The 23,068-nt window shown below is 38.0% G+C and overlaps 1 protein-coding gene across 1 annotated transcript in view; it reads left to right on the top strand.

Annotated features, from left to right (window-relative positions):
• F5 (coagulation factor V) overlaps positions 1 to 23,068 on the top strand; it is an 80,646-nt gene that overhangs the window by 3,962 nt on the left and 53,616 nt on the right. Inside the window, exons 3-10 of the mRNA XM_075196374.1 lie at positions 5,090 to 5,212; positions 10,235 to 10,447; positions 13,508 to 13,666; positions 14,469 to 14,690; positions 17,005 to 17,170; positions 18,364 to 18,502; positions 19,852 to 19,948; positions 22,185 to 22,396. Coding sequence (XP_075052475.1) covers positions 5,090 to 5,212; positions 10,235 to 10,447; positions 13,508 to 13,666; positions 14,469 to 14,690; positions 17,005 to 17,170; positions 18,364 to 18,502; positions 19,852 to 19,948; positions 22,185 to 22,396 — 1,331 coding nt within the window. The remainder of the gene's footprint in view (positions 1 to 5,089; positions 5,213 to 10,234; positions 10,448 to 13,507; positions 13,667 to 14,468; positions 14,691 to 17,004; positions 17,171 to 18,363; positions 18,503 to 19,851; positions 19,949 to 22,184; positions 22,397 to 23,068) is intronic.

Below are 23,068 nucleotides of genomic sequence, written 5' to 3'. Positions count from 1 at the left end.
ATCTCTGCCCCTGCTTCAGTCTATCCAAAATGCGTCAGCAGGACTGGTCTTCCTCTCTGATCGCACCACATCCATAGCACCACTCTGCAAATCCCTACACTGGCTCCCCATATTCTTCAGAAACCAATACAACTTACTCATCCTCACCTAACTGTCAAAAACATCACCACTTTATGCATCTCAAACCTCACCTCAAAATAATTTCACATCTGACTTGCTCCTCACCTCTTTTCTGATAACCACCTCTCACTTCCGTCTACAGACCTCTCATGCTGCTACACACTTATGGAATAACCAACCACGCTCAGACTTTGATCAGACTTTCCTACAACCTGCAAATCTTTATATTCTTCCTGAAATTCCACCTCTCCAGTCTACCATAACCTCACCTATACTATTCAATTTGGAGAATGTTAATGTCTAAGAAGGTTTGTTTAGTGCATTTATCTATCGTTTGGAATTGGTAACAGGATTTTCTGTTTGTAAAGACTTTCTGTTTGCTTTGCGTGCAGTTTTACAGATACAGTACAGATTTTTAAAGGTCTCTCCAAGTTAGGTCCAGGAAAATGATGCCAAGACCTGTAACTGACTATGGAGCTCATTATTTTTAATGAAACTTACATGACCGGAGCTGAACAACAGCAAAGAGAGAATTACTGTAGAGGAAGTTAATAAGAACAGGGCTATCACCTTAAGCGTTTCAGTCAGTCATTCTTATTATACACACATAATATAATGTTACAAGTGACAGTAAGAAAAAGGGACATTTTATTTATTCTAGGTTAGTATTAGTCTTGATTTTACACAAATGATTTGCAATTTATCAATAAATGAAAATAATAAAATAAGAGATATATTAGTTTGACTTTATATTAATAGTTATTATGGTGTATTATTATTTGGACAGACCAACTTAATTGTTTTATCACTTACACTTTGACAAAGTATTTATATTATTCTAGTAAACTTTTAACCATGTGCTATAGTTTTATAGACTTATGAAATAGCAGTAATTGTTTCTTTGTTATAGGAACTTTAGTGTTACTTTAGTAAAGGTTGTTTTGTACTATTTAAGCCAACACATAATCTTCTTAGAATTACATTTCCTGCTGGTCAAATCCAGGAATCACTCTTTCCCAGCACCCCCTGCTGCTGCAGTATTTGCTCCTGGTCTGGCATTATACTTAGCAGCTAATAGGCATGACTCTTTTAATGATGGACCTTTCTGTGTTATGTTTCGGAGTAATTAAACAATGAACTCATATTAAAACAAAGGGTTGTGATCAGGAACCTGGATAGCTGCAAATTTAAATTCAGTCAAATAATTTGTAAGTAGTTTTTGTGAATACATCCACTTTTATTGTCATTCTCACAAAATAAAATTAATAAAATCATATGTCCTTGTGCTACAACAATGTCCCCTACAGTTGATGTAGAGCTTAAAATGCCATACATTTTGCTTGAATGAAACATAGTCACCAACTATTTCTGATTTGCAGGATCTTCACACTTTAAATAATGATAAAACAAATGATTGCCTTTCTGTGTGCTATCTCCTGGCTGGTGTAACATTAGACTAATTTAGGACCGTGCAAATGCTCAAATCTGCAGGAAAAAAATTCTGAAGCACTTACCTTTGAGACAGGGGGGTATATTTACTAAACTGCGGGTTTGAAAAAGTGGGGATGTTGCCTATAGCAACCAATCGGATTCTAGCTTTCATTTATTTAGTACTTTCTACAAAATGACAGCTAGAATCTGATTGGTTGCTATAGGCAACATTTCCACTTTTTCAAACCCGCAGTTTAATAAATCTAGCCCAGAGTGTCTGATAAATACACATGGTTATGTAGGCCAAAATGGCAGCATCTGCGTGGTGCAGAGGTTTTCCTTATGGGATGAGTTGGGGAGATTGGGGTGTGCCTTGCTAAGTATGGATTAAGCGCACAAATGCACCTAGTTTAATAAAATCGTTATAAAGACTCCTTGTATCCCCTCACATTCATGACTAATTTAAGACTGAAATCAGGCTAAACTGAGCAGTATGTTAAAGAACATGTACAAGTTGAAATGAACAAATTGGGTGGTCCTAAAGTCATAGCTCGTTGGACTTTGAAGTGACATTTACATTATCATGCACATTTCAATTTTATTTTTCAACTTGCAAATGTAGACACATCCCCCTTTCAGGGTTCTCAGAGTATAGTTCAAAGTGCCAGGTAGTGAGAGTTCACCTTAACTGAACTGGTATTTAAGTGCACATGCACACATTAAGGAGAAGTTTAGGTCTGCAATTTGTAATTGACTGTTAGTGTTAAATAAATACTATAATAGCTCAATAACACCCCATAGAGGGTTGTTTATTAACACAGGTGCAAACTAGGACAGTGCAGTAACCCCTAGTAACCAGATACTTGTTTTAAATAGTCAACCTTACACTAGACCAATCAAAGCTGTTGCAAGTTTGCATCTCTTGAAGCTGTAAGTTTGAGAGATTCTATCAGTGGGGAAGGGAAGAAGGTGAAATAAAGGACTCAAAAGACTGCGATAGTGGGAGGTGAAATAAAAAAGTTAAAGCAGAACACCACCCTACAATAACATTGTGTCCAGACCTCCATACCCCAACTAGTGGTGGGAACCACCAATTGCCTGATTTTCATTTATTCCCTCTTAGCTTGCTGTATTTTGTGAGTCTCCAGGCCTGGAGATTATTCAACTGGGCAGGGCAGTGTGTCAGATCTCAGCTGACTACAGCTTGGCCAATCAGCAGAGGTCAGATATACAATGACGCTTGGGTCCCAACTCATTGGACAAGCTTCAGTCAGCTAAGGTGTGAAACAGACACAACCCCATAGAGAATTGAAAATATACACATTTAAAAGAAGGGTGGTAAAATAATTGCCTACAAATATGCATAATTAATAAAATTTAATACAATTTTCATTTAGTAGTTTACTTATGAGCAGTTGCATATGTGCACATCATCCATAGTCACTCTGAACAGAACAAGCATAACAACATGTAGAACATGAGAAATGACACTGTGCAGTTTGTCATTGTGTAGTGCATTAACATCAAGTCACTAGCCAAAGGCTTGAGTCAGGGTCAAGCAGGAGCTTTACTGTGAGGATCACAGCAACACAAGTGAACAGCAAACCAGAGCTAAGCACAAAGCTCAGGATATATAGGCTCCTTCAGTAGAGAGGTGTGAGACTCCCCAGACACAAGCCAAGATTAGATTTAAGTTGAGCACTTAAATAGGCCAAAGCTCCTCCCCCATGAGGAATGGGTGGGACTTACTCCTGACTCCCAGGAGGAGGTTAAACCCTTTCCCCAGATGTGGCATTTTCTCACCTTGCCACACATTGATTGATTGTACCTGTAAAACAGCAGCAATTGGGTGAATAAATTCACATGGACAGTGGTCATAGCTTTAACTTAAAGCACCACATAAGGTTTATTGAATATAATAAGATATTAATCTTGAATCACGCACAAATATATGTGAAAGCATCCATATCATGTCAGAAGTTAAGAGATTTTAGATTGTATGACATTTTGTTATTAATCTACTTTACTGCAGACTGTTGTTGTTTGTTAGCAGCCATTTAAGGTTCTGGTAAGTCCTATGCAATATGTGGAGTTTGAATGATTTGCTCAAATATCTTCAGTATTTATATGTTAATAATATTTCTTATATATTATATATATATATATATATATATATATATATATATATATATATATTTTAATCTAAAACCATCCAAAACATAATTTTACGTGAGGGTCCTTAAAAGCACTCTTAACAACCAAAGTGCTACTCAGTGCATGTAAAATTATACATCAAATTGCAATCAATAAGAACAATTTTAAATATAAATGTTGCAGCTACCCCCTTCTTGCTCCTCAGCCAGTACATTATTGAACCTAAAAGTGTGCAAAATAGTATAGTGGATCTTGCGCACCAGTTGTATGTAAGTGACAACTACGTACATAGGATATGTTATACATGAGCTGTTGCGTTTGGCCTGATTTATTGTTTTGCAGACACATCTTATTGGCAAAAGCTACTTTATCCTGGCCAAGAGTAGAAATCAAAGTTTATTATTAAACTTCAAAGATTCTGGCCCCAAAAGAATGTGACCTGCAACTATTTAACCAGATAAGCACACAGTGATTCTGCTTAAAGTACACAGTATTCCATCTTTGCACATAACTAGTTACACTATTTTGTGCTCTCCCACTTGTTTTATTAGCTACATTTTACTTAGTTCCTCTCCTTGGATCTGTGGGACCCCATGATATTTATAACAGGCTCCTGCTTGGGTAGGCCTTGTTTCGGTTATAAAACATACTTACCAACTTTGAAATGTTGGTATCCGGGAGCCTGCGGAGGAGGTGGGCGTGATGGGGTTCGGGCCTCCAAAATGCGCGCCAAATGCCGCAATTCATCGGGAATCGCGGTGTTTGGGAGCTAATTCTGCCCACTTTACTAGGAAGTGGGCACTTCCTAGTGAAGTGGGCAGATCCGGGATATTGCCACACTCGCCCGGGACTCCGGGAGACTCTCGCAAAATGTGAGAGTCTCCCGGACATTCCGGGAGAGTTGGCAAGTATGTTATAAAAGCTCTACCCCGTGAACTTGCCATGCAGAATGTGGAGTTCACAGAGGAAAGTTTAAACAAACCAACACAAGACAGGAGGATATCCTGCTCTGCCCATTAGAAGTATTAAGGGTCAACCAGTTCAATAGATCAATGGACATCAGGTAAGTCAAATCTATGGTTCACTTAACACATCTAAACCATCCAAAATTATTTTTTTAGTTTACATAAAAGTGTCCACTTGTTGGTTAAACATTTTTATTAGACATATCTGCAATCTGCAGTGTAACTGGTTTGTTTAAATAACAGACTGATACCCCCTTACATTAAATAATAGTAAACCTATTTACCTATAATTATGAAAATAGAAAAAGAAAGAAACAGTTCTTTAAATAAATATCTCTTTATCGGAATATCTGGCCTGTGAAGAACTACTTAGTGAAAGTCTTCTACAATATTAAAAATTGTTCTGTTTGCATTTTCAGGTATATTGGGACCAACTTTACGTGCAGAAGTTGGAGATCATTTAAAAGTTCATTTTAAGAATATGGCTTCTAAGCCCCTCACCATTCACCCACAAGGCATTACATATGGGAAACGCTATGAAGGTAACAATGGTTATAATTTCACTCAAGCATCTTAATCCTAAACAGCCATGTGGCTGGTAAAACTAAAGCACATTTGCCATATTGTATGAACCTTATATAGTTGTCATTTACTAATATGTGTTTTAATTTTTTTTTTTACTGTTTTGTTTTTTTTTAGTTTTTTTTTTTGTTTTTTCTATTTTCCCCTCACTCTTTCCTGCTCACTTCTTCCTGTCTGCTTGTTTATTGTACATCCTCCTTCCGAATGTGGGGCTGCAGACAATCATGTGACACAAATGTCACTTTAGTAATCGTACAGAGCGTCAGCTGAAACAATTGCCTGGTCCAAGGAAAATTTGATCTAATAAAAATCCGATCAGTGCAAATAGTATTGACAGCACAGTGGCCTAGTGGTTAGCACTTCTGCCTCACAGCACTGGGGTCATGAGTTTGATTCCCGACCATGGCCTTATCTGTGTGGAGTTTGTATGTTCTCCCTGTGTTTGTGTGGGTTTCCTCCGGGTGCTCCGGTTTCCTCCCACACTCCCAAAACATACTGGTAGGTTAATTGGCTGCAATCAAAATTGACCCTAGTCTCTCCCTCTCTGTCTGTCTGTCTCACTCTCTGTCTGTATGTGCCTGTGTGTCGGTGTGTGTCTATATTAGGAAATTTAGACTGTAAGCTCCAATGGGGCAGGGACTGATGTGAATGAGTTCTCTGCACAGCGCTGCGGAATTAGTGGCGCTATATAAATAAATGATGATGATGATGATGAATGGGCTTAAGTAGAAAATCCTGATGACTGCATTGACCTGAATGTGTGAATGTGTGACAGAAGAAAAAACATTATACCTAGTCAGGGGAGGGCTGGCAAATTTTAGCCCGGGGGGCAAGACTCGACTCAGCAGTCTATTAGGAACATTTTAAACGAAAAAAATGCAGATGGCCCAGTGACTCAGCTCAAGGTAGCCCACTATGGGACCAGTCCGACTGGGCAAATGGTGCTTTATTGTTCACATCACAATAACAGCATGACACTAGTAAGCAATACCCAGTTGCCTACACCTCCTCGTAACCCTAATGCTTACTATCACAATCCAGCTCTCTATCCACTGGCCAAATTACTCAGCATAAGCCACACCTAACAACTGAAAATGTGCACAAGTCTCCTCCCTTTGGTGTAATTTCCTCTTAAGAACACCCAAGTGTGTGCAGTCCTGGAGCCTGACTGTGTAAGGATTTAACCCTGTATGCAGCTTTCTCCTGCAGACTTCCCAGGACTTCATCTTTCCCTATACAGGATAGGTGTGGCAAGTAGGCCTCTATGTCACTAATATATATATATATATATATTACAACATCCATATGTCCAAACAGGGACAAAATCCAGCACAAATGTTGAAATTCAAAAATCTGAACTGAATAGATATACAAATATATTTATAACTTACAGAAACAGAAACTCAACAGATACACTGACTTGCCTTTTTGTGTTTTTCAACACTTGTGCCTTTTTGGAAATCTGGATGTTTTGCATTTTCACTGTGTACCTTGCATAGAGGACAGTGTTTGTTTGTTAATGCTATGCAGGATGATTTCCTCTGGGAGTTATCTAAGTATTGAGTGCTTCCTCCATTTTTTATTTGTGTATATATATATATATATATATATATATATAAATATATATATCTATAATATAAATGTCTAGTGGCGTGTGTTAGTCTGTCTGTGTGTGTGTGTGGAAAAAATAAAACCAAGCTGCCACCTGCTGGGCGGAGTTATACACTGACCTACTAAATTATTAGTGTGTGTGGAAAAAAAAATTCAGAAAGGGCTGGAATTTGGTATACTAAGATGTTTTTAATTTGTTAATTGTTAAAAGTGTTTATAAAGATTTAAAAAAAATATATATATATTTCTTGAAGGAGAAGTGACAGTTGGGAGTGGTTGGTGGTTGTCGGGGGTGACAGTGGGGAGTGGTTGGTGGTTGAGGCCTGGGCTATGGCCCAAATGCATGACAAGAACCTTTTTAACACCTTAAGTAGCTTGATTTGACTAGAATGCATGAGTATCATGCACGGGTTAACTTGTATATATATATATGCAGCGGGTGAAATAAGTATTGGACACATCAGCATTTTTCTTAGTAAATATATATTTAATGTGGCTATTGCAATGAAGCTTGCACCAAATGTCAGCAACCCTTGCAAACCACACATGCAAGGAAATCAAACCATAGATGTTCATAATTTAAGTTTTGTGTAATAATGTGAAATTACACAGGGAAGAAGTATTGAACACATGAAGAAAGAGAGGCATTGAAAGCCAAGACACCAGCTGAAATCTATCAGTTATTAGAAAGAAATCCTTCCAGCTGGTTCAGCCACAACTGATGGCCTATAAAAAGGTGTCTCGTTACGAAGGTGACACACAAGAAACATCTCATGATGGGTAAAAGCAAAGAGCTCTCTCAAGACCTTCGCTACCTTATTGTGGCAAAACATACTGATGGCATTGGTTACAGAAGGATCTCTAAACTGCTGAATGTTCCAGTGAGCACTGATGGGGCTATAATCCGGAAGTGGAAAGAACATCATTTCCCCATAAACGGGCCCCCGAGCAGGTGCACCTCGCAAGATTTGTGACAGTTGAAGCTCGTTTAAAGTTTGCTTACAACATTTGGACAAGCCTGTGAAATACTGGGAGAATATAGTGTGGTCAGATGAGAGCAAAATGTAACTTTTTGAATGCCATAATACACACCATGCTTGGCGGAGAAATGGCACTGCACATCACCCCAAAAACACCATACAAACAGTGAAGTTTGGAGGTGGGAACATCATGGTGTAGGGCTGTTTTTCTGCACATGGTACTGGCATACTGCATATAATTGAAGGAAGGATGAATGGAAAAATGTACAGAGACATTCTTGATAACAATCTGTTGCCATCTACCAGGATGCTGAAGATGAAACGTGGGTGGACATTTCAGCAAGACAATGATCACAAACACACAGCCAAGGACACTCTCAATTGGCTTCAGAAAAAGAAAATAAAGCTTCTAGAATGGCCCAGCCAATCACCTGACTTGAATCCAATTGAAAATCTATGGAAAGAACTAAAAATCAGAGTTCATAGTAGAAGCCCACGGAACCTTCAAGATTTGAATACTATTTGCATTGAAGAAAGGGGCAAAATCATACCTGAGCAATGCATGCGACTAGTTTCTCCATACAGGAGGCGTCTTGAAGTTGTCATTACCAACAAGTCTTTTGTACAAAGTACTAAATAAATTTCAGGAAGCGTGTTCACTAATTTTTCCCTGTGTCACTTCACATTTTTACATGCAATTTAAATTATGGATATCTATGGTTTGAGTTCTTTGCATGTGTGGACTGCAAGGGTTGTTGCTGACATTTGGTGTAAATTTCATAACAATAGCCACATTAAATATATATGTTGCTGTGTTCAATACTTATTTCACCCACTGTGTGTGTATATATATATATATATATATATATATATATATATATATATATATATTGTAACAAAAGGAGGCATTTAGCTGGCAATATGCAGAGAAAGCAGGGAAGTAGAGTAAAACATTGGCACAGTTATGTACCTAGGTGGAGATTAAACCAGGTAAAAACATATGTGTAGTTTAAAATTGGTTTACTTACATGATTTAAAAGCTGCTTCCTCTCAGCAAACAGACAGGGTGGGTCTGATAGTCTAAACAGAGCCAGGGATGGGCGTTTCCTTTTAAAGAGAAGGTGGGTGTGTCACCTGTCCATCAAGCTAGGCCTGTGGGAGGAGTGTCAGGTATACAACCCTGCTTGTTTCACTGTTCAGGGAGATCAACGCTGGGCTAGCTGGCTGATCTGGACAGAGAGCTGGACTATGTATAGTAAGCGTTGAGGGTCTCCATAATTGCTGTGCAAGTATACGGTGTCAAAACATTATTACCATCCTGACGATAAAGAACCATAAAAAGGAAGAAGTTGTATGCGTGTGCTTCTGCAGTAGCAGGCTCTTGCCACAATATATACAAATATTGTTGATTCTGTGTTTCATGAATCAGAGTTGTAGATAAAAAATTGCAGCAACAATATACATATTGAAGCAATGATGAAGTTACAGAAACACAGGTTGTGCTCTTTAGCACAGTCCTGAAATTATACTGTAGTGTACACTGTTTATGTTCTTCATTTGATATCAACATTATGTTCCAACAGTAGAATATGTTATCTTATCTTGTCAAGGTTATTTTGCATTATTAGGATTTTTAATGACGTTAAATGATCTGCTTTGAATGTTAATGTGTACCTGTCAGCATGATTTTTTACTTTACCTGTTCCCAACTTTTGGCACACTATTGTCACTGCGTAACAGCACGCCCAGCATGAAAATTACTCCTCTCAGGACATGTAGATCAAGCTACGCTTTTTGCAGCTATTTCCACTACCACCCCATATACGACATAAGTCCTTCAGTACTCATAATGCTTGTGTGAGGCAGGGGAATACCAGTAAGGAGTGCTGTGTGTGGAGATAGGAGAGAACCCTCAGTCAAGCAATTTATAGATTTTGTAAGGGTTTTTGTAGTGCAATTCTTAGAAGCCCAGCAGGGGCGAACTCTCTATCGAAGGGCCCCATAGCAAAGTTTGTGTAGGGGTTCAGCGATGTAACTGTAACCTCCCATGCCCCCACTCTGCCCTGCAAAGAGCACAGAGGGGGTCTCTTTTGAGCATGCTTTTCGGAGCAGAGGGATAGTCTCTGGGGGTGATGTGGCAACCTCGGGTGTGGGGGCTCCTGGACGGGGGGCCTCTCCATTGCAGGGCCCTCCTCACCCCTGGATCCCGTAGTGGCCGCACCAACTGTACCCACGTTAGTTCTGCCACTGGAACCAAGCAAAAAAATTTATAATCGTTGCTGCAATTCTATCAGTAATGTCCAATCCTATTGTGAGGTCTTTAGTATCCAGTTATAATTTCCTACAATAAAAACCAGATTGGAGTATTAATGTGTATTTTTTTTTGATAAGGAGCAAGATATGCTGATGGTACATCTCCCTTGGAAAAGATGGATGATTCTGTTCTGCCAGGTGAAACTTATACCTATAATTGGGACATCACAGAAGATATGGGACCTGAGGAAGGTGACCCTGACTGTCTTACCAGTATTTATTATTCCATGGAAAACATGGTACAAGATATGAATTCTGGATTGATTGGTGCATTGCTGATATGTAAAAAAGGTAAAACAATTTTGTATTTTATATGCGTAGAGTAATATTGGATATTTGTCATTGGCTTGGTGTCACTATGTAATATGTGATATTGCACAAACTTCAACTCTAGGATCTAAAAACAGGTTGCGCGTGAGATTCACCTTCAGCAGAGGTGTTCATAACACACTTTCTATATTAGACACAAGAAAGGAGATGGATAGAAGGCCTATTGACAGCAGGCAGCCACGGAATAACATAATAGGGAAGATCCAGACATTAAATTAAGGATAAGGGAAAATAGGTAAAACTTACAATTAGAGCTATGTAAGATTGTTAGAGGAGGTCAGCTGGCAGGCTGAAGTCAGGGCTGGCAGCAAGTGTCTGTATCTGTATGTAGGCAAGTGGTCAGGGTAGGCAGCAAACTACAGAAGTCAAAATTCCAAGTTGTCAGGGCTGGCAGCAAGCTTCAGTAGTCAAATTTTAAGCAAGGGTCAGTGCAGGCTGAGTTCAGAACAAGGTCAAAATAAAGGTACATGGAAGATTAGTCCAACAGGTTCCACAAACACAAGGTAACTGTGCCACTAATGAAAACAATGCAGCAGTTACAAAGCGCTTGTCCACCTGCTCAAGAGCACTGGAGTGGCCAGCAGGAATCAAAATGTAAATGTAGTACCATATAAAATCATAATTACAATTGGTTTCTGTGGAATACCAGTGCAGCCCATGTCTGAGATAACATAATGAGAGCTCCCGATGCCATTGTGGCAATCAGGATCATATGGTTCTCTCCCAGGTTTTAATTGCTTTAGTTTTATTGAAGAAATCAATGGAATGGTGACTTTGTCTTAATGTCCTTAATGTCTTGTGTTCAAGTCCTATATTAGAACTTGAGTTGCATACATTCTGTGTACAGTCCAACAACATAGTAGAAGGCAATTATATGGACTTGTGTTTACATTGTTAGAACATCTTAAAATAAATCTATATGTTAGTTAAAACTGTATAATTTAAAGAGCCACAAAACTTAAAATTTACAACGTGGGGGAATGGTGTGGCTAGACCGTTAGAGAATCAGGGGTGGGGTGGTGGAGGGGTTTGAGTCAGGATGACTAATTATTTGAAGTACAGTTAGGCTCATTCAAATGGAGATTGTGATTGAAAGGAGGACAAACATTGACCTCAGATCTTATTAAAGAAATTGGCTGATGGGAAGGAAGAAGAACTTGGGTGCTAGAGGGATATTTATTTAAAAACATTAAGGATTAGGTTCTTGAAATCTGGCCAGAGATTAGAGAGTTTTGGACAACACCGCCAGATGTTTATGAAGGAACCCTCTAATGATCAGCCCCCCCATCTGTCTGAGGAATCCGGGTGTACCTTTTTAAGTCTTATCTGTATTTGTGAAATGCATCAGTAGCTCTTATATAAGCCAACTTAGCAAAACATCATAAAATCCTGGATGTTGTTTATTGAAATTCACAACAAACACATAAACAGTGAAAAAATGCAGGCAAACAGGACCGTTGTATCAGACATTTTTATTACTAGTATCCTTCATTTTCTGTTTAGCGCAAAATCTATTACTCTTACGTTTATTTCTGAACAATATTAAATGCACAATAAGGGCAGCATGGTGGTGTAGTGGTTAGCACTTCTGCCTTACAGCACTGGGGCCATGAGTTCAATTCCCAACCAGGCCTTATCTGTGAGGAGTTTGTATGTTCTCCCTGTGTTTGTGTGGGTTTCCTCCGGGTGCTCTGGTTTCCTCCCACACTCCAAAAACATACTGGTAGGTTAATTGGCAGCTAACAAAATTGACCCTAGTCTGTCTGTCTCTCTGTGCCTGTCTCTGTCTGTGTGTGTGTTAGGGAATTTAGACTGTAAACCCCAATGGGGCAGGGACTGATGTGAGTGAGTTCTCTGTACAGCGCTGCGGAATTAGTGGCGCTATATAAATAAATGGTGATGATAAAGATGATGATGATGATGATGATGATGATGATGATGAATAAGTACATATACAGTAAAGTTTGACCATGACTATAAAGCTGGCCACATACATGGTGATATCTCTGAGAGTAATGCCTGAGAACAATCAGATTAAAAATCCATTGTACCATTATTGTACCTTGTAACTGTAGTTGGGAGATGATTGCTATTGACCTGTAAGTTAGGACATTTTAATACCTCCCAAACAGGCATCCATGTGGTTAGAAAGGCATTTGAACCCCAAACATCTTGATTCCATCCAATTCAGCCATCCATGTATTTGGATACACTGAAATAAAGTTGCATTATAAGTACACAGAGAGAGTGGGATGGTGGTTACAAAGTACCTGGGCTTCCCTTGGGGCCTGGCATTGGTGGTTTATAGTGGGGGAAGATAGGACGATCACCCAGGGACCCATCCATAAATCCATGGGCATATATAAGCTGGATTATAGATGCAGGAAATTGACTGGTAGATGTCTATTGGCCCAAATAGTCACCCACCCCAAGCAGTACAAGCAGCAGTGACTTTTCCCTAGGCTGTGTGCAAATGGCGAGACCCAAGAAGCGTTTGCACCAGAGACAGAGGTTGCTCTTGGCGGTCCTGGGCTAGGGTTGACCAAGCTGGTTCTTTGATATTTATATATGTATAGACTAATGGTATAGAACAGTGTTGGCTAACCTGTGACACTCCTTGGGGTAAATGTATCAAGCTGAGAGTTTTCGGGATTCAAAAGTGGAGATGTTGCCTATAGCAACAAATCAGATTCTAGCTGTCATTTTGTAGAATGTACTAAATAAATGATAGCTAGAGTCTGATTGGTTTTTCAAACCCGCCGAAAAACTCTCAGCTTGATACATTTACCCCCAGGTGTTGTGAAACTACAAGTCCCAGCATACCCTTCCAGCAATAAGCTTCTATATATTGGCAAAGCATGCTAGGACTTGTAGTTTTACAACACCTGGAGTGTCAAAGGTTAGCCAACACTGCTATAGAACAACAAAAACTTTTGTTAGATTATCAGATAAAAGTACCTTTGTGAAAGTAGCATGATCATTTATAGTATTTCTGCTGTTTTTCCCCTTCTACTTTTTTAGGAAGCCTCAATAATAATGGGGCACAAAAGCACTTCGATAAGGATTTTATTTTGATGTTTGCTGTGTTTGATGAAAGCAAAAGCTGGCAAAACGTTCCATCAACAAAACAGAGACCTCTAATGTATACAGTAAATGGCTATGTAAGAGGGACCGGACCAGGTATGAATCCATATAACCTAGCACCACACACTGAGCACATGCATAAAAAAGTAAAACAAGATAGATAGATAGATAGATACATAGATAGATAGATACGGAGACCATAATTTTGTGAATTTATGGATGTGTTGCATGGGAACAAATTTCACTTGTTGGATGTTTCCCACTCACAGTGAACATAACTATTTTGAGAATGCACCCTACCATATCACTTGAACAGACATCATTGCAGCGGTGCACGGAGGATTGTCGGGGGGCCGACCCAAAAAAACCAAACAAAAAACGGAGAGAGAGCTGCTGCGCATGCTCCGTTTCGCCAGCGCTGTCCTATACAGCAGCCGCGGCGCTGTCTAAGAAGCGTCTGCGGCGCTGTCTAAGAAGCATCTGCGGCGGTGCTGTATACAATACAGCACTGCCGCGGACACTTCTTTGACAGCGCAGCGGCTGCTGTATAGGACAGTGGCCACTTAGTTAGCGCAGGGGGGTTTCTAGAGACTCAGAAACCCCCATGCGTGCGCCACTGCATTGAGACACTTTGACGTTGGTTTACACTAATTATATCTTTGTCATAGCCAACATAAAGTAGCTGATTAAAATCTTCTTTTTTTTTATAACATCAAAAGTATAACCGTTTCAAACTTCTTTTGTGACTATACTTGCTGTAGTGAGGACATTGTAAATGCATTTACATTTAAAGGAATAGCCTATAGCACATTATTATAAACATGATGACTCAGTTTTTACAGATAAAGTTTACTTTTTGTGTGCACGATGGTCAGATATACATTTATCTGTGTTTCAGACTTTACAGCCTGTGTTAATGACAAAATCAGTTGGCATCTATTAGGCATGAGCTCCAAACCTGAATTCTTCTCAGTTCATTTCTTTGGACAATCCTTGGAGCAAAACCATCATAAAGTCTCTGTCATAAGTCTGGCTGGCACTGCGTCCACAACAGCAAACATGACCATAACTCAGAGCGGCAGGTGGATGATATCATCTCTTGTGGAAAAGCACCTTGAAGGTGAGATGCTTCTGTATAGGTGCTGCATTATTGCTTTTGCATCTGGGGCAAAAACAGGAAGATGTTTTAGTCCATAGATTAGTGATTCATACGGTCCCTGGCTGACTCTTAGGCTAGGTACATATTACAGATTTTTCACCCGATTATCGGGCCAATCACTTGATAAATGACTGTTAGTTCCGATATCACATTAGTGTGTACGCTCCCACGATCCATGATTATCGTTCCAAATCACATCGTATTGTTTGATTTGATTTTATAAACGGACTTAAAATCTCTGTACACAACGTCGTTCCAATTCTGCAGTGTGTACACATTTACGACCAGCAGAATAGGCAGATCTTCATAGGGTATACAGAGTCGCGATCTTTTCAGCCAATGATTATGACAGATGAAGAGTACAGATCTGGAGGTAAATCTTGTAAAACTTGTATAGTGTTTACACATGAATCGGCATGCTGATCAGGACTTTCAGTCGTTGGAAAAATCATTAACAATATTGCATCAGGAAAAATTATTTTGTTTAGTCGTGTGTACCTAGCCTTATAGAATTTATTTTTATCTAAGAAGAATTTGAGTATGGGACTGAATTCACAGAGGTGTATAAAATTGATGTTTAGTTTGTGATTTCTGTTAATTATTTTTTTTAGACAGTTTAAAGAACTCCACCCAAAATATAAACTATAGTAGTAAGTGGGTTTCACTAAATTAACATTAAATCGTAAGTTTTTCTTAGCGCTGATGCTCCATTCACTGGATCCACTGGATTCCTCAAATCCCTCAATAGTCCTTTGCTGCTCTTCTGGAAATGATCTCCGCGGGCCTATTTCTAACAATCAACAGTGGTGTCTATGCCCCGCTACTCTTTACTTCCCATGGCATGTGTGTAATGATTATGTATTATTGTTATTTTCCCTTAATATTCATGTTTGACAATGTGTATATTGTATGTAACCTTTCAAAGTGTGCCTTGCTGACTGACCTAAGTGACCTGTGCAATTGACAAAGTGTCTTTTGAAATTGGCCAGGCTCAGGGACAGATAAGCATCTCTGAGGAGTTTGTGTATACAGAGTATGTGGACCTGACCAGCCGGCAGAACGAGCAGAGGTGAGACTCATAGCCTCTGAGATGCCATACATATATTAGGGATAGATAACTCATTTTAAAAGACCTGTGTCATTCTGGGAATCAATCTGTCCTGGCTGACAGCTAACCTCCGAAGGTGGGGGTGAGAGTTATGTGAGAAAGGTTTAAATCAGTTGTTTTACCTAGTAAAATTCTTAATTTATTGAGGCAATCTATCTAGATTGAAGTGTACCATCTTTCCCAAAGTGTACTGCTCTCACTCCAAGTCTGAAGGAGTAAGGTAGTGACTCTGGTTTTATTTAGTATTTTATTTCTGAAACTTATTTGTGCAACTTATTTTCTATGTCTTGTTATTAACTGTTTTGTAATTAAGCCTTGGAAACATTTTTTGGATTAGATAAATTTAATCTAGCATATTCTCCGTATCACGAACTTACGAAGCCAAGTGGGGCTCATGCTACATGTGTATGTGATTTAAGTATGAAATATTAATAAGTGGTTTTGGTGAACGCAAGGACTCCATAGTAAATCCTTTGTGATAGCAGAAAAGGTGTATTCATTGGTAAGTGACCAAGATAACTCCAGTCACAGGACTGGAAGGCCCAGGAGAACAGTGCAACAGGTAAGTGAAACTCAGGATTTAATGTTAATTTAACTTCATTCACTACTAGATTTTACATTTTTGGTGGAGCTCTTACTATATAAACAAAAATGTTGTGTTTCTGACAACTCAGTCATAAGTAATAAGATAGATGTAAAGTGGTGCAGAATGAACCAAAAACAATGACATAATATTACAATTTATTGCGTTATGACAAAACAAATAACATTAAACAATGACAGATTTCAGACATTGGTAGAAAACTATGGAATTCATAATTACTACTATATGGGGTGATTTTCTTTGGAAGGTAATGCAGAAATGAAAACTGTATACTGTTTTACTAAAATATTGACTAACATATTCATGATTAATTTTTGAAATTGTGAGATTACTATTTACTTTACTGATGATCAAACTACTGTTTGCTAATGTGTGTTGTTTGAAAACTTATTATTATCACCATTCTACAAATTAAACACATTTAAAAAATGCTTGCATTTTTCCAGCCAATTTACTTAAAAATGTGTTATTTTGTCATCTAAATAAGAACTATCTATTCTTTACTGATTGTTTTTCACAATTGTGTTTTTACATTTTTGTTATCAATGTCCTTGATTTTCTAGTTGGAATGCAAGGTTATTTCGATGTACAACCATGTGTAGACACAGAAGAATTTGCCCTCAGAAAGTCTGTTTTTCAAACAAGATACATTAAAAGGTGGGATCATTATATAGCTGCAGTTGAAGTTGATTGGAATTACGACTCTGGAAGTTCAGAGAGCACCGAGAAGTAAGTAACTGGAATATACAATACAGAGCTGGAATCAGCATCAATGATCGGAAATGTATGCTGTTAAAATTAGTGGAGGAGAGGACCCACCAATTTGTTTGTAAACAGTGTGGGCTTGTTGTGGTAGGTTAACCATCTGGGCGGTGGTGGCCTTGCTGAAGTCCATTATAATGCAGCAGTAACATGGCTAGTCATTCCTATGTTTTTTTTTATTTTAACCTCACCCATCCTAACCAATAAGTGCAGCCATATAAATCCCAATCTCAATGCATTGTAATCAATATACCTTTTTCCTATAGTTCCTAAAATTATGTTAACATTCCCTTTACAAATGTATCCAATTACTATTTGTGGATATGTGAAATTGCCTGCTTCATTAATCCCCCTGCCTCTCCATTTGAATTTAATAAAAAATATTTGAGAAAAACAATTGCCCTAAACTTTTGTCATAAAGAATAATCGATGGACTCACTATTCTCTGCATTGCATGCAACTGTCTTGGGAACTGCTGACAAGAAGTGTGTATCAGCAGATAAATACTACAAAACATAAAATAATTCAAGTATAATATCTAAGCTTTTCTTAATATACCATTGAATCAAATTATGCAATTTTCTCTGATAGATAACCTTTTAAGTAGACTTTTCACATAATAAATATATTACAATTTTTTTTTATCAAAAACATTGCACAGACTAAATTAGACCTTTGCAGCTCCTTGATCCTGCGGCCTGTGAAGAGCGCCATCTTCTACTGACTGCATAATTGATTACTATTTGAGTAAGTCTTCAGAATAACATCCGTAAGGCAGGCCACCTAATGGCATTATATCTGGCACCTTTTGAGCTGTATATTACAAAGCACTGCTTTAAAGTCACCTAATGAAGCAAAGCAACAATAAGGGTCATTGTTACCCTTGAGACAACATACTGAATATATAATATTAAAATTATCACTGCTCTCTTTCACAATATACTTTGATTGCATACAACCCTCTGCGGCACACATGTATCACAATGTAAGTCCAGGGATTTCTAAAAGCATGGTCAGTGGTGGGTAGGGGCAGGTTTGGAATGAAAAAATGATTTTACAGAGAGCTAAGGAAAATTCTAAATGGTTGACATGAGGAGAGTAGTAAGACATGTTATAATGATCAATACACTTTAATGAATTTCTCCCTTTTTTGCTGTTAGAATGTACTGCCAGCATCCTTTTAAGAAAGTCATCTACAAGCAATATACCGATAGCACTTTTAAATTAAAAGTGGATAACCCCAAAGAACTCGGCCTGATTGGGCCAGTCATTCGAGCTCAAGTCAAGGACACAATTATGGTATGCATTGGTGTCTGTATTATATACTAATCAATAATCAAGTCATGTCACTATAGAATTTAAGAAGACATTACATATACAGCAATTGTGTTGGTTCATCACAGGAAATTGAATTATTTAGCTCATGTCAGCGCTGTTTATGATACAAAGCAAGACAATATATATATTTCTATGCAAAATGTTATATGTTGTTAAACAATAGAATGTTTCTTTTTCTTAAATAATAACTAAACCTAAAATATAAGTGTGCTTATATAAAAGATCTACTAGTAACATTCACAAATATATATTGTGATAAAATTACATAAAAAGTTAGTACCACTGTGTTTATAAGGAGGGATCAACCTGTGTTTATTCTTTGTAGAGGGTGTATGCAAACTGCAGGCTCTTAAATGGACCACACATACCTGCTCAAGACCTGAGAGTCTGTATAACTATCTAGTTTGTCCACATAAGTGGCCAAATCAGTAAAGAGCCTTCCACACCCAGGCTGAGTGACAGGACATCTTGCAGGCTTTACTAGAGTTTAAAAAAAAAAAACACTTATTACATTATATCAATCTAAATGATATAAAATAAATATAAATTATTACTAGATTTCCTGTTGCATATTAATGCTAAAGAAATGTTCAAAAGGCACAAGCAACATAAAAATAGTGAAAATTAATAGTTTCCTCAATTGAGCTCCAGTCCAGCACTGTGAGAAAAAATTCAGCTTCAGTACATCATATTACTGTTTAACTCTCATGATCCTTTCTGACAATGTCAAGGTAAATGCATAAAAACAAGTGGAAATGCAATGTAATGTTACTACTCCTCTTTGTCAAAGGTAGTTTGATGTGGTGCGACAGTTGTTTTCATTATAATTCCAATGGATCATTCACTTGTCAATCTTAATAATCAGGATTAATTATCACATTTCTTAATCCGTTTCTCACAAGATTGTTTTTCATTAACTCCTATTACCAGATGAAACTGAAAAACAAATAAAAAAAAAGTAAAGGTGAAAATAATGTGTAAGCTAATAAATAAATAAGTAAAAAATACACAAAAAGTGTTGTGCAAATTGCTCAGACCAGCCTATTTAATATCTTAAATTTTGAAGCAAGTTGAGTACCGTAAGGGCATGGAGGCGCAAGTCAACTACACCCTTAAAGATCCTTCAGAATTTGAGTTATACGTACCTTTCTGATTTACCTTTTAGAAAGTATCTTTGCATGTCCCATAGGTCTCATGTATTTTTTGTGTTGTTGATGATGATGATCATAATAATGATGGCAGCATCATTGTGATGGAAAATTCATACAAATTAAGCTGTTTTGATACATAATTTTTTTGTCTATTTCTAGGTTGTATTTAAAAACATGGCTAGCCAGCCCCACAATATATATCCACATGGTGTATCGTTACTGAGATTCTTCAAAGGCTTATCTCTGAACCTAAAAGGTTTGACAGTATTTCTATTTTTGCATATAATTGTGTGAGCAACTTTAACTAGACAAACTGAATCTAAGTGCACCCATCACCTACACACAGTTCAGCCTTCTTGTGAGAGAAACCAATATTCATACTTCAAGAAATAACTCAGTCTTGTCAATAGTCCCTACTGAACTTATAAGCTACATTCTCATGTTCTGTATATTGGATCATCCCAAATGCAGGAGGCCTCCACTGCGTGTTGGCCACAGGTACATTTTGAATGTATTTGCTGTATGTAAATTATGCTTTTGTGTAAAAGTAGAAATATTTGGTGTAGATGTACCATGGTGGGATAAAATTGTAACATGTCTACAATTCTGATGTAGGCTTATCTGGAAAGTAAATAATTAAAAGAAAACGAGCATACAGGGCCTGATTCATGTTTGGACGCAACCTGAGCTCGTTTTAAGAAAGAGCACGGAGCTTGAGCGTAGGTCCAACCGTATTCAAATCCAAGCGAATCTCAAGATATGTTCCCATTTACATCCGGGTGGAAGTACGCTCTGCCTAAATTTACTTTCCTTATATAGACAGACAGAACAGACTGCAGTATTCCCACAAGTGTCCGCTGAATGAAAGTCACATAAAGAAAATATAATTATAAAATAAATTAACAACTCTTAGCAGTATAGTCATTGATAACAATATGGATTTGAAAGATTATTCTTTTTTTTATATTAAATGGATGAATCATGATGCCTTTAATGTGTAATGTACATATAATGCGTTTATATATTTAATCTTCCTTGCATATGAGTTTTCTCTTTTCTGGTTTCACGCATACGTTTACTTTCTAATACAAAGACTATGTTGTGTCAGTCATCGCTATCAGTCGGCATTACACCTGGTGCGAATGATATGGCTAAAAATATTGTTTAGAGAAACCCAGGACTTCATTCGGCCACATCTGCATTGGCATTCCCTTACGGTACACTGCCTTGGTTCATCTGCCCTTTCCCTCTCATATTCTGCCCTTCAAGCCATAGGCAGTCGTTTGTGTAATTTGCGTTCAGATATGAATTGCATGCCATTACTTTCATTGGCATAAGGTCAGTTCCTGAGCGGGTGTAGTGCTAGTGCACACAAGATACACGCAAAGGAAGTCCCACCATGAATAAGGCGGTGAGTGGTCAGTTTACTAGGTATACTTACCACTCCTGTATAATTGGCTGAACAATGGCAGCATCATATTGGCAGAAATTCATTTTTAAAACAGATAGGTATTGCCAACAGCTCATGTGTTTCTAAATTCAAATTGAGTATAGGGAATTCAAAAGAATTAAGTAGTATTAAGCGCAGTATATAAAAATAGCCAATGTATCAGGAATAGTAGTGCTGCTGAAGGCTACATTATTGTAGTGTCACAGGAGTACAGCAGTAACAAACAAGCTACACTAGGTCAACTAACTATATGGAGTATGCCTACCAAGGCAGTAACTTGATATTTGTGAGCCCCCAAAGATTCTAGGCAGGGATACATCTCATCATAGTCTCCATCAGTTCCTACCCTTATTTAACTTCCCCGCACAGCACCGCTGCTCAGAAATGAAGGAAACAGTACCTTTCCCCTCTGAGTAGAAGTAAGCTTTGGAGGGATTGAAAAGTCTTGTGGTGTTTGAGGTTGCGTTACTAAGCCGCAGCACTATGTCAGAGGGTAGCAGGGTACAGCGCAGCATCGGTTTCAGCCACACTAGGTCCTGGCTATGATCCCACTAAGTTTTGCTAATGTCAATGTTAAACAAAGTATGGGTGCAGAGAGCTAAAGAACACATACACTGGATCTTTGATAAAACATTACCAGTACCTGAATCTGTCATGCCATGTGTTATCAATGCCAGCTACCGGTGGTAGCGCAATGGCATAAGGTGTGTCTTCATGGCATATATATGGGTTTCCTTCCTTCATATTCCTGGTATTACATTTTAAACACTATAAGGCTAAAATAAAAGGGTCTTAAGATTAAAAAGCTAAAGCAAAATTCTGTTTTGTGTGTAAAGATTTCAGAATGTTTTATGCTTGTATTTTATTGCTTAGGTTCCATGTAGAAGGACATATTCATTAGCTTGATACATTTGTTATGTAAGACTCATGTAAGACTTGGGTTTTATTAACTTTGTTGACACAAGATAACAAATGTGGGTCCTGGCACTATATTGTTATTGTGTTGTAAATTGTAATACTAATATCCATATTTTTATACTAGGTGAGGAGACTCAGAATAACACGGTCATGCCCGGAGAAACAATGACCTATTACTGGACTATTCTGGAGAATGATGAGCCGACAAAAAGTGACCCTCAGTGTTTAACAAGAATATATCATAGTACTGTTAACATAGTTAAGGATATTGCATCTGGGCTTCTTGGTACACTTCTCATCTGCAAGTCAATGGCACTAAATACCAGAGGAATGCAGGTAGGTCTATGCTGAGAGCAAATACTTTTCTGTGATCAAGATAAAAAATGTATTTTGTATATGAATGTTAGGTAATTTAGTAAAATATGAAAAAAACAAAACAAAACTGTAGCATGCTGTATATTGCCATAACAGGACAGTTTATTTATCACATCTAAATCAGGGATTTTGGATGTAGGATGGGTTTTTACAAAAATATTGCAGCATTCATTGAGCAACTGAAATATTTTTTGTACGAATAGTCATTGAAGAAAAGGCAAATCAATAGAACTTATGCTCAGTTACAACATATTTCAATATTTGTATTAAACATTTAATGGAGCATAATTGCACTATAAAGGAAGAAGCAGGTTCGAGAAGCTGATGTCACTAAAACTGAAAATATGGGAGGTTGTAGGTGAGGTCTGCTGGTTTCAGATCTCACTGCAAGATGCTGCCCAGTCTATCTCCACTACAGAGATCCCTCCAGAATCAGTGTATGGGTGCTGCCATCTTGACTTTGGTCAAATGATTTCTTTCAGCTAATTGGGGGAAAGCAGTCTCCACTCCAATTTTCTCTCCAAAACCAGTCCCTGGGGGCTGCCATCTTGGATCTAGTCACCTGATCCATCTCAGCAACTCAGAGTACTGTTTCAGTCCAGCTAACCGCAGTCTCCAATTAGGAAACTATAA

The sequence above is a fragment of the Mixophyes fleayi genome, chromosome 2, assembly GCF_038048845.1.
Source record: "Mixophyes fleayi isolate aMixFle1 chromosome 2, aMixFle1.hap1, whole genome shotgun sequence".
Taxonomy (NCBI): domain Eukaryota; kingdom Metazoa; phylum Chordata; class Amphibia; order Anura; family Limnodynastidae; genus Mixophyes; species Mixophyes fleayi.
This window is presented reverse-complemented; position numbering and strand designations above follow the sequence as displayed.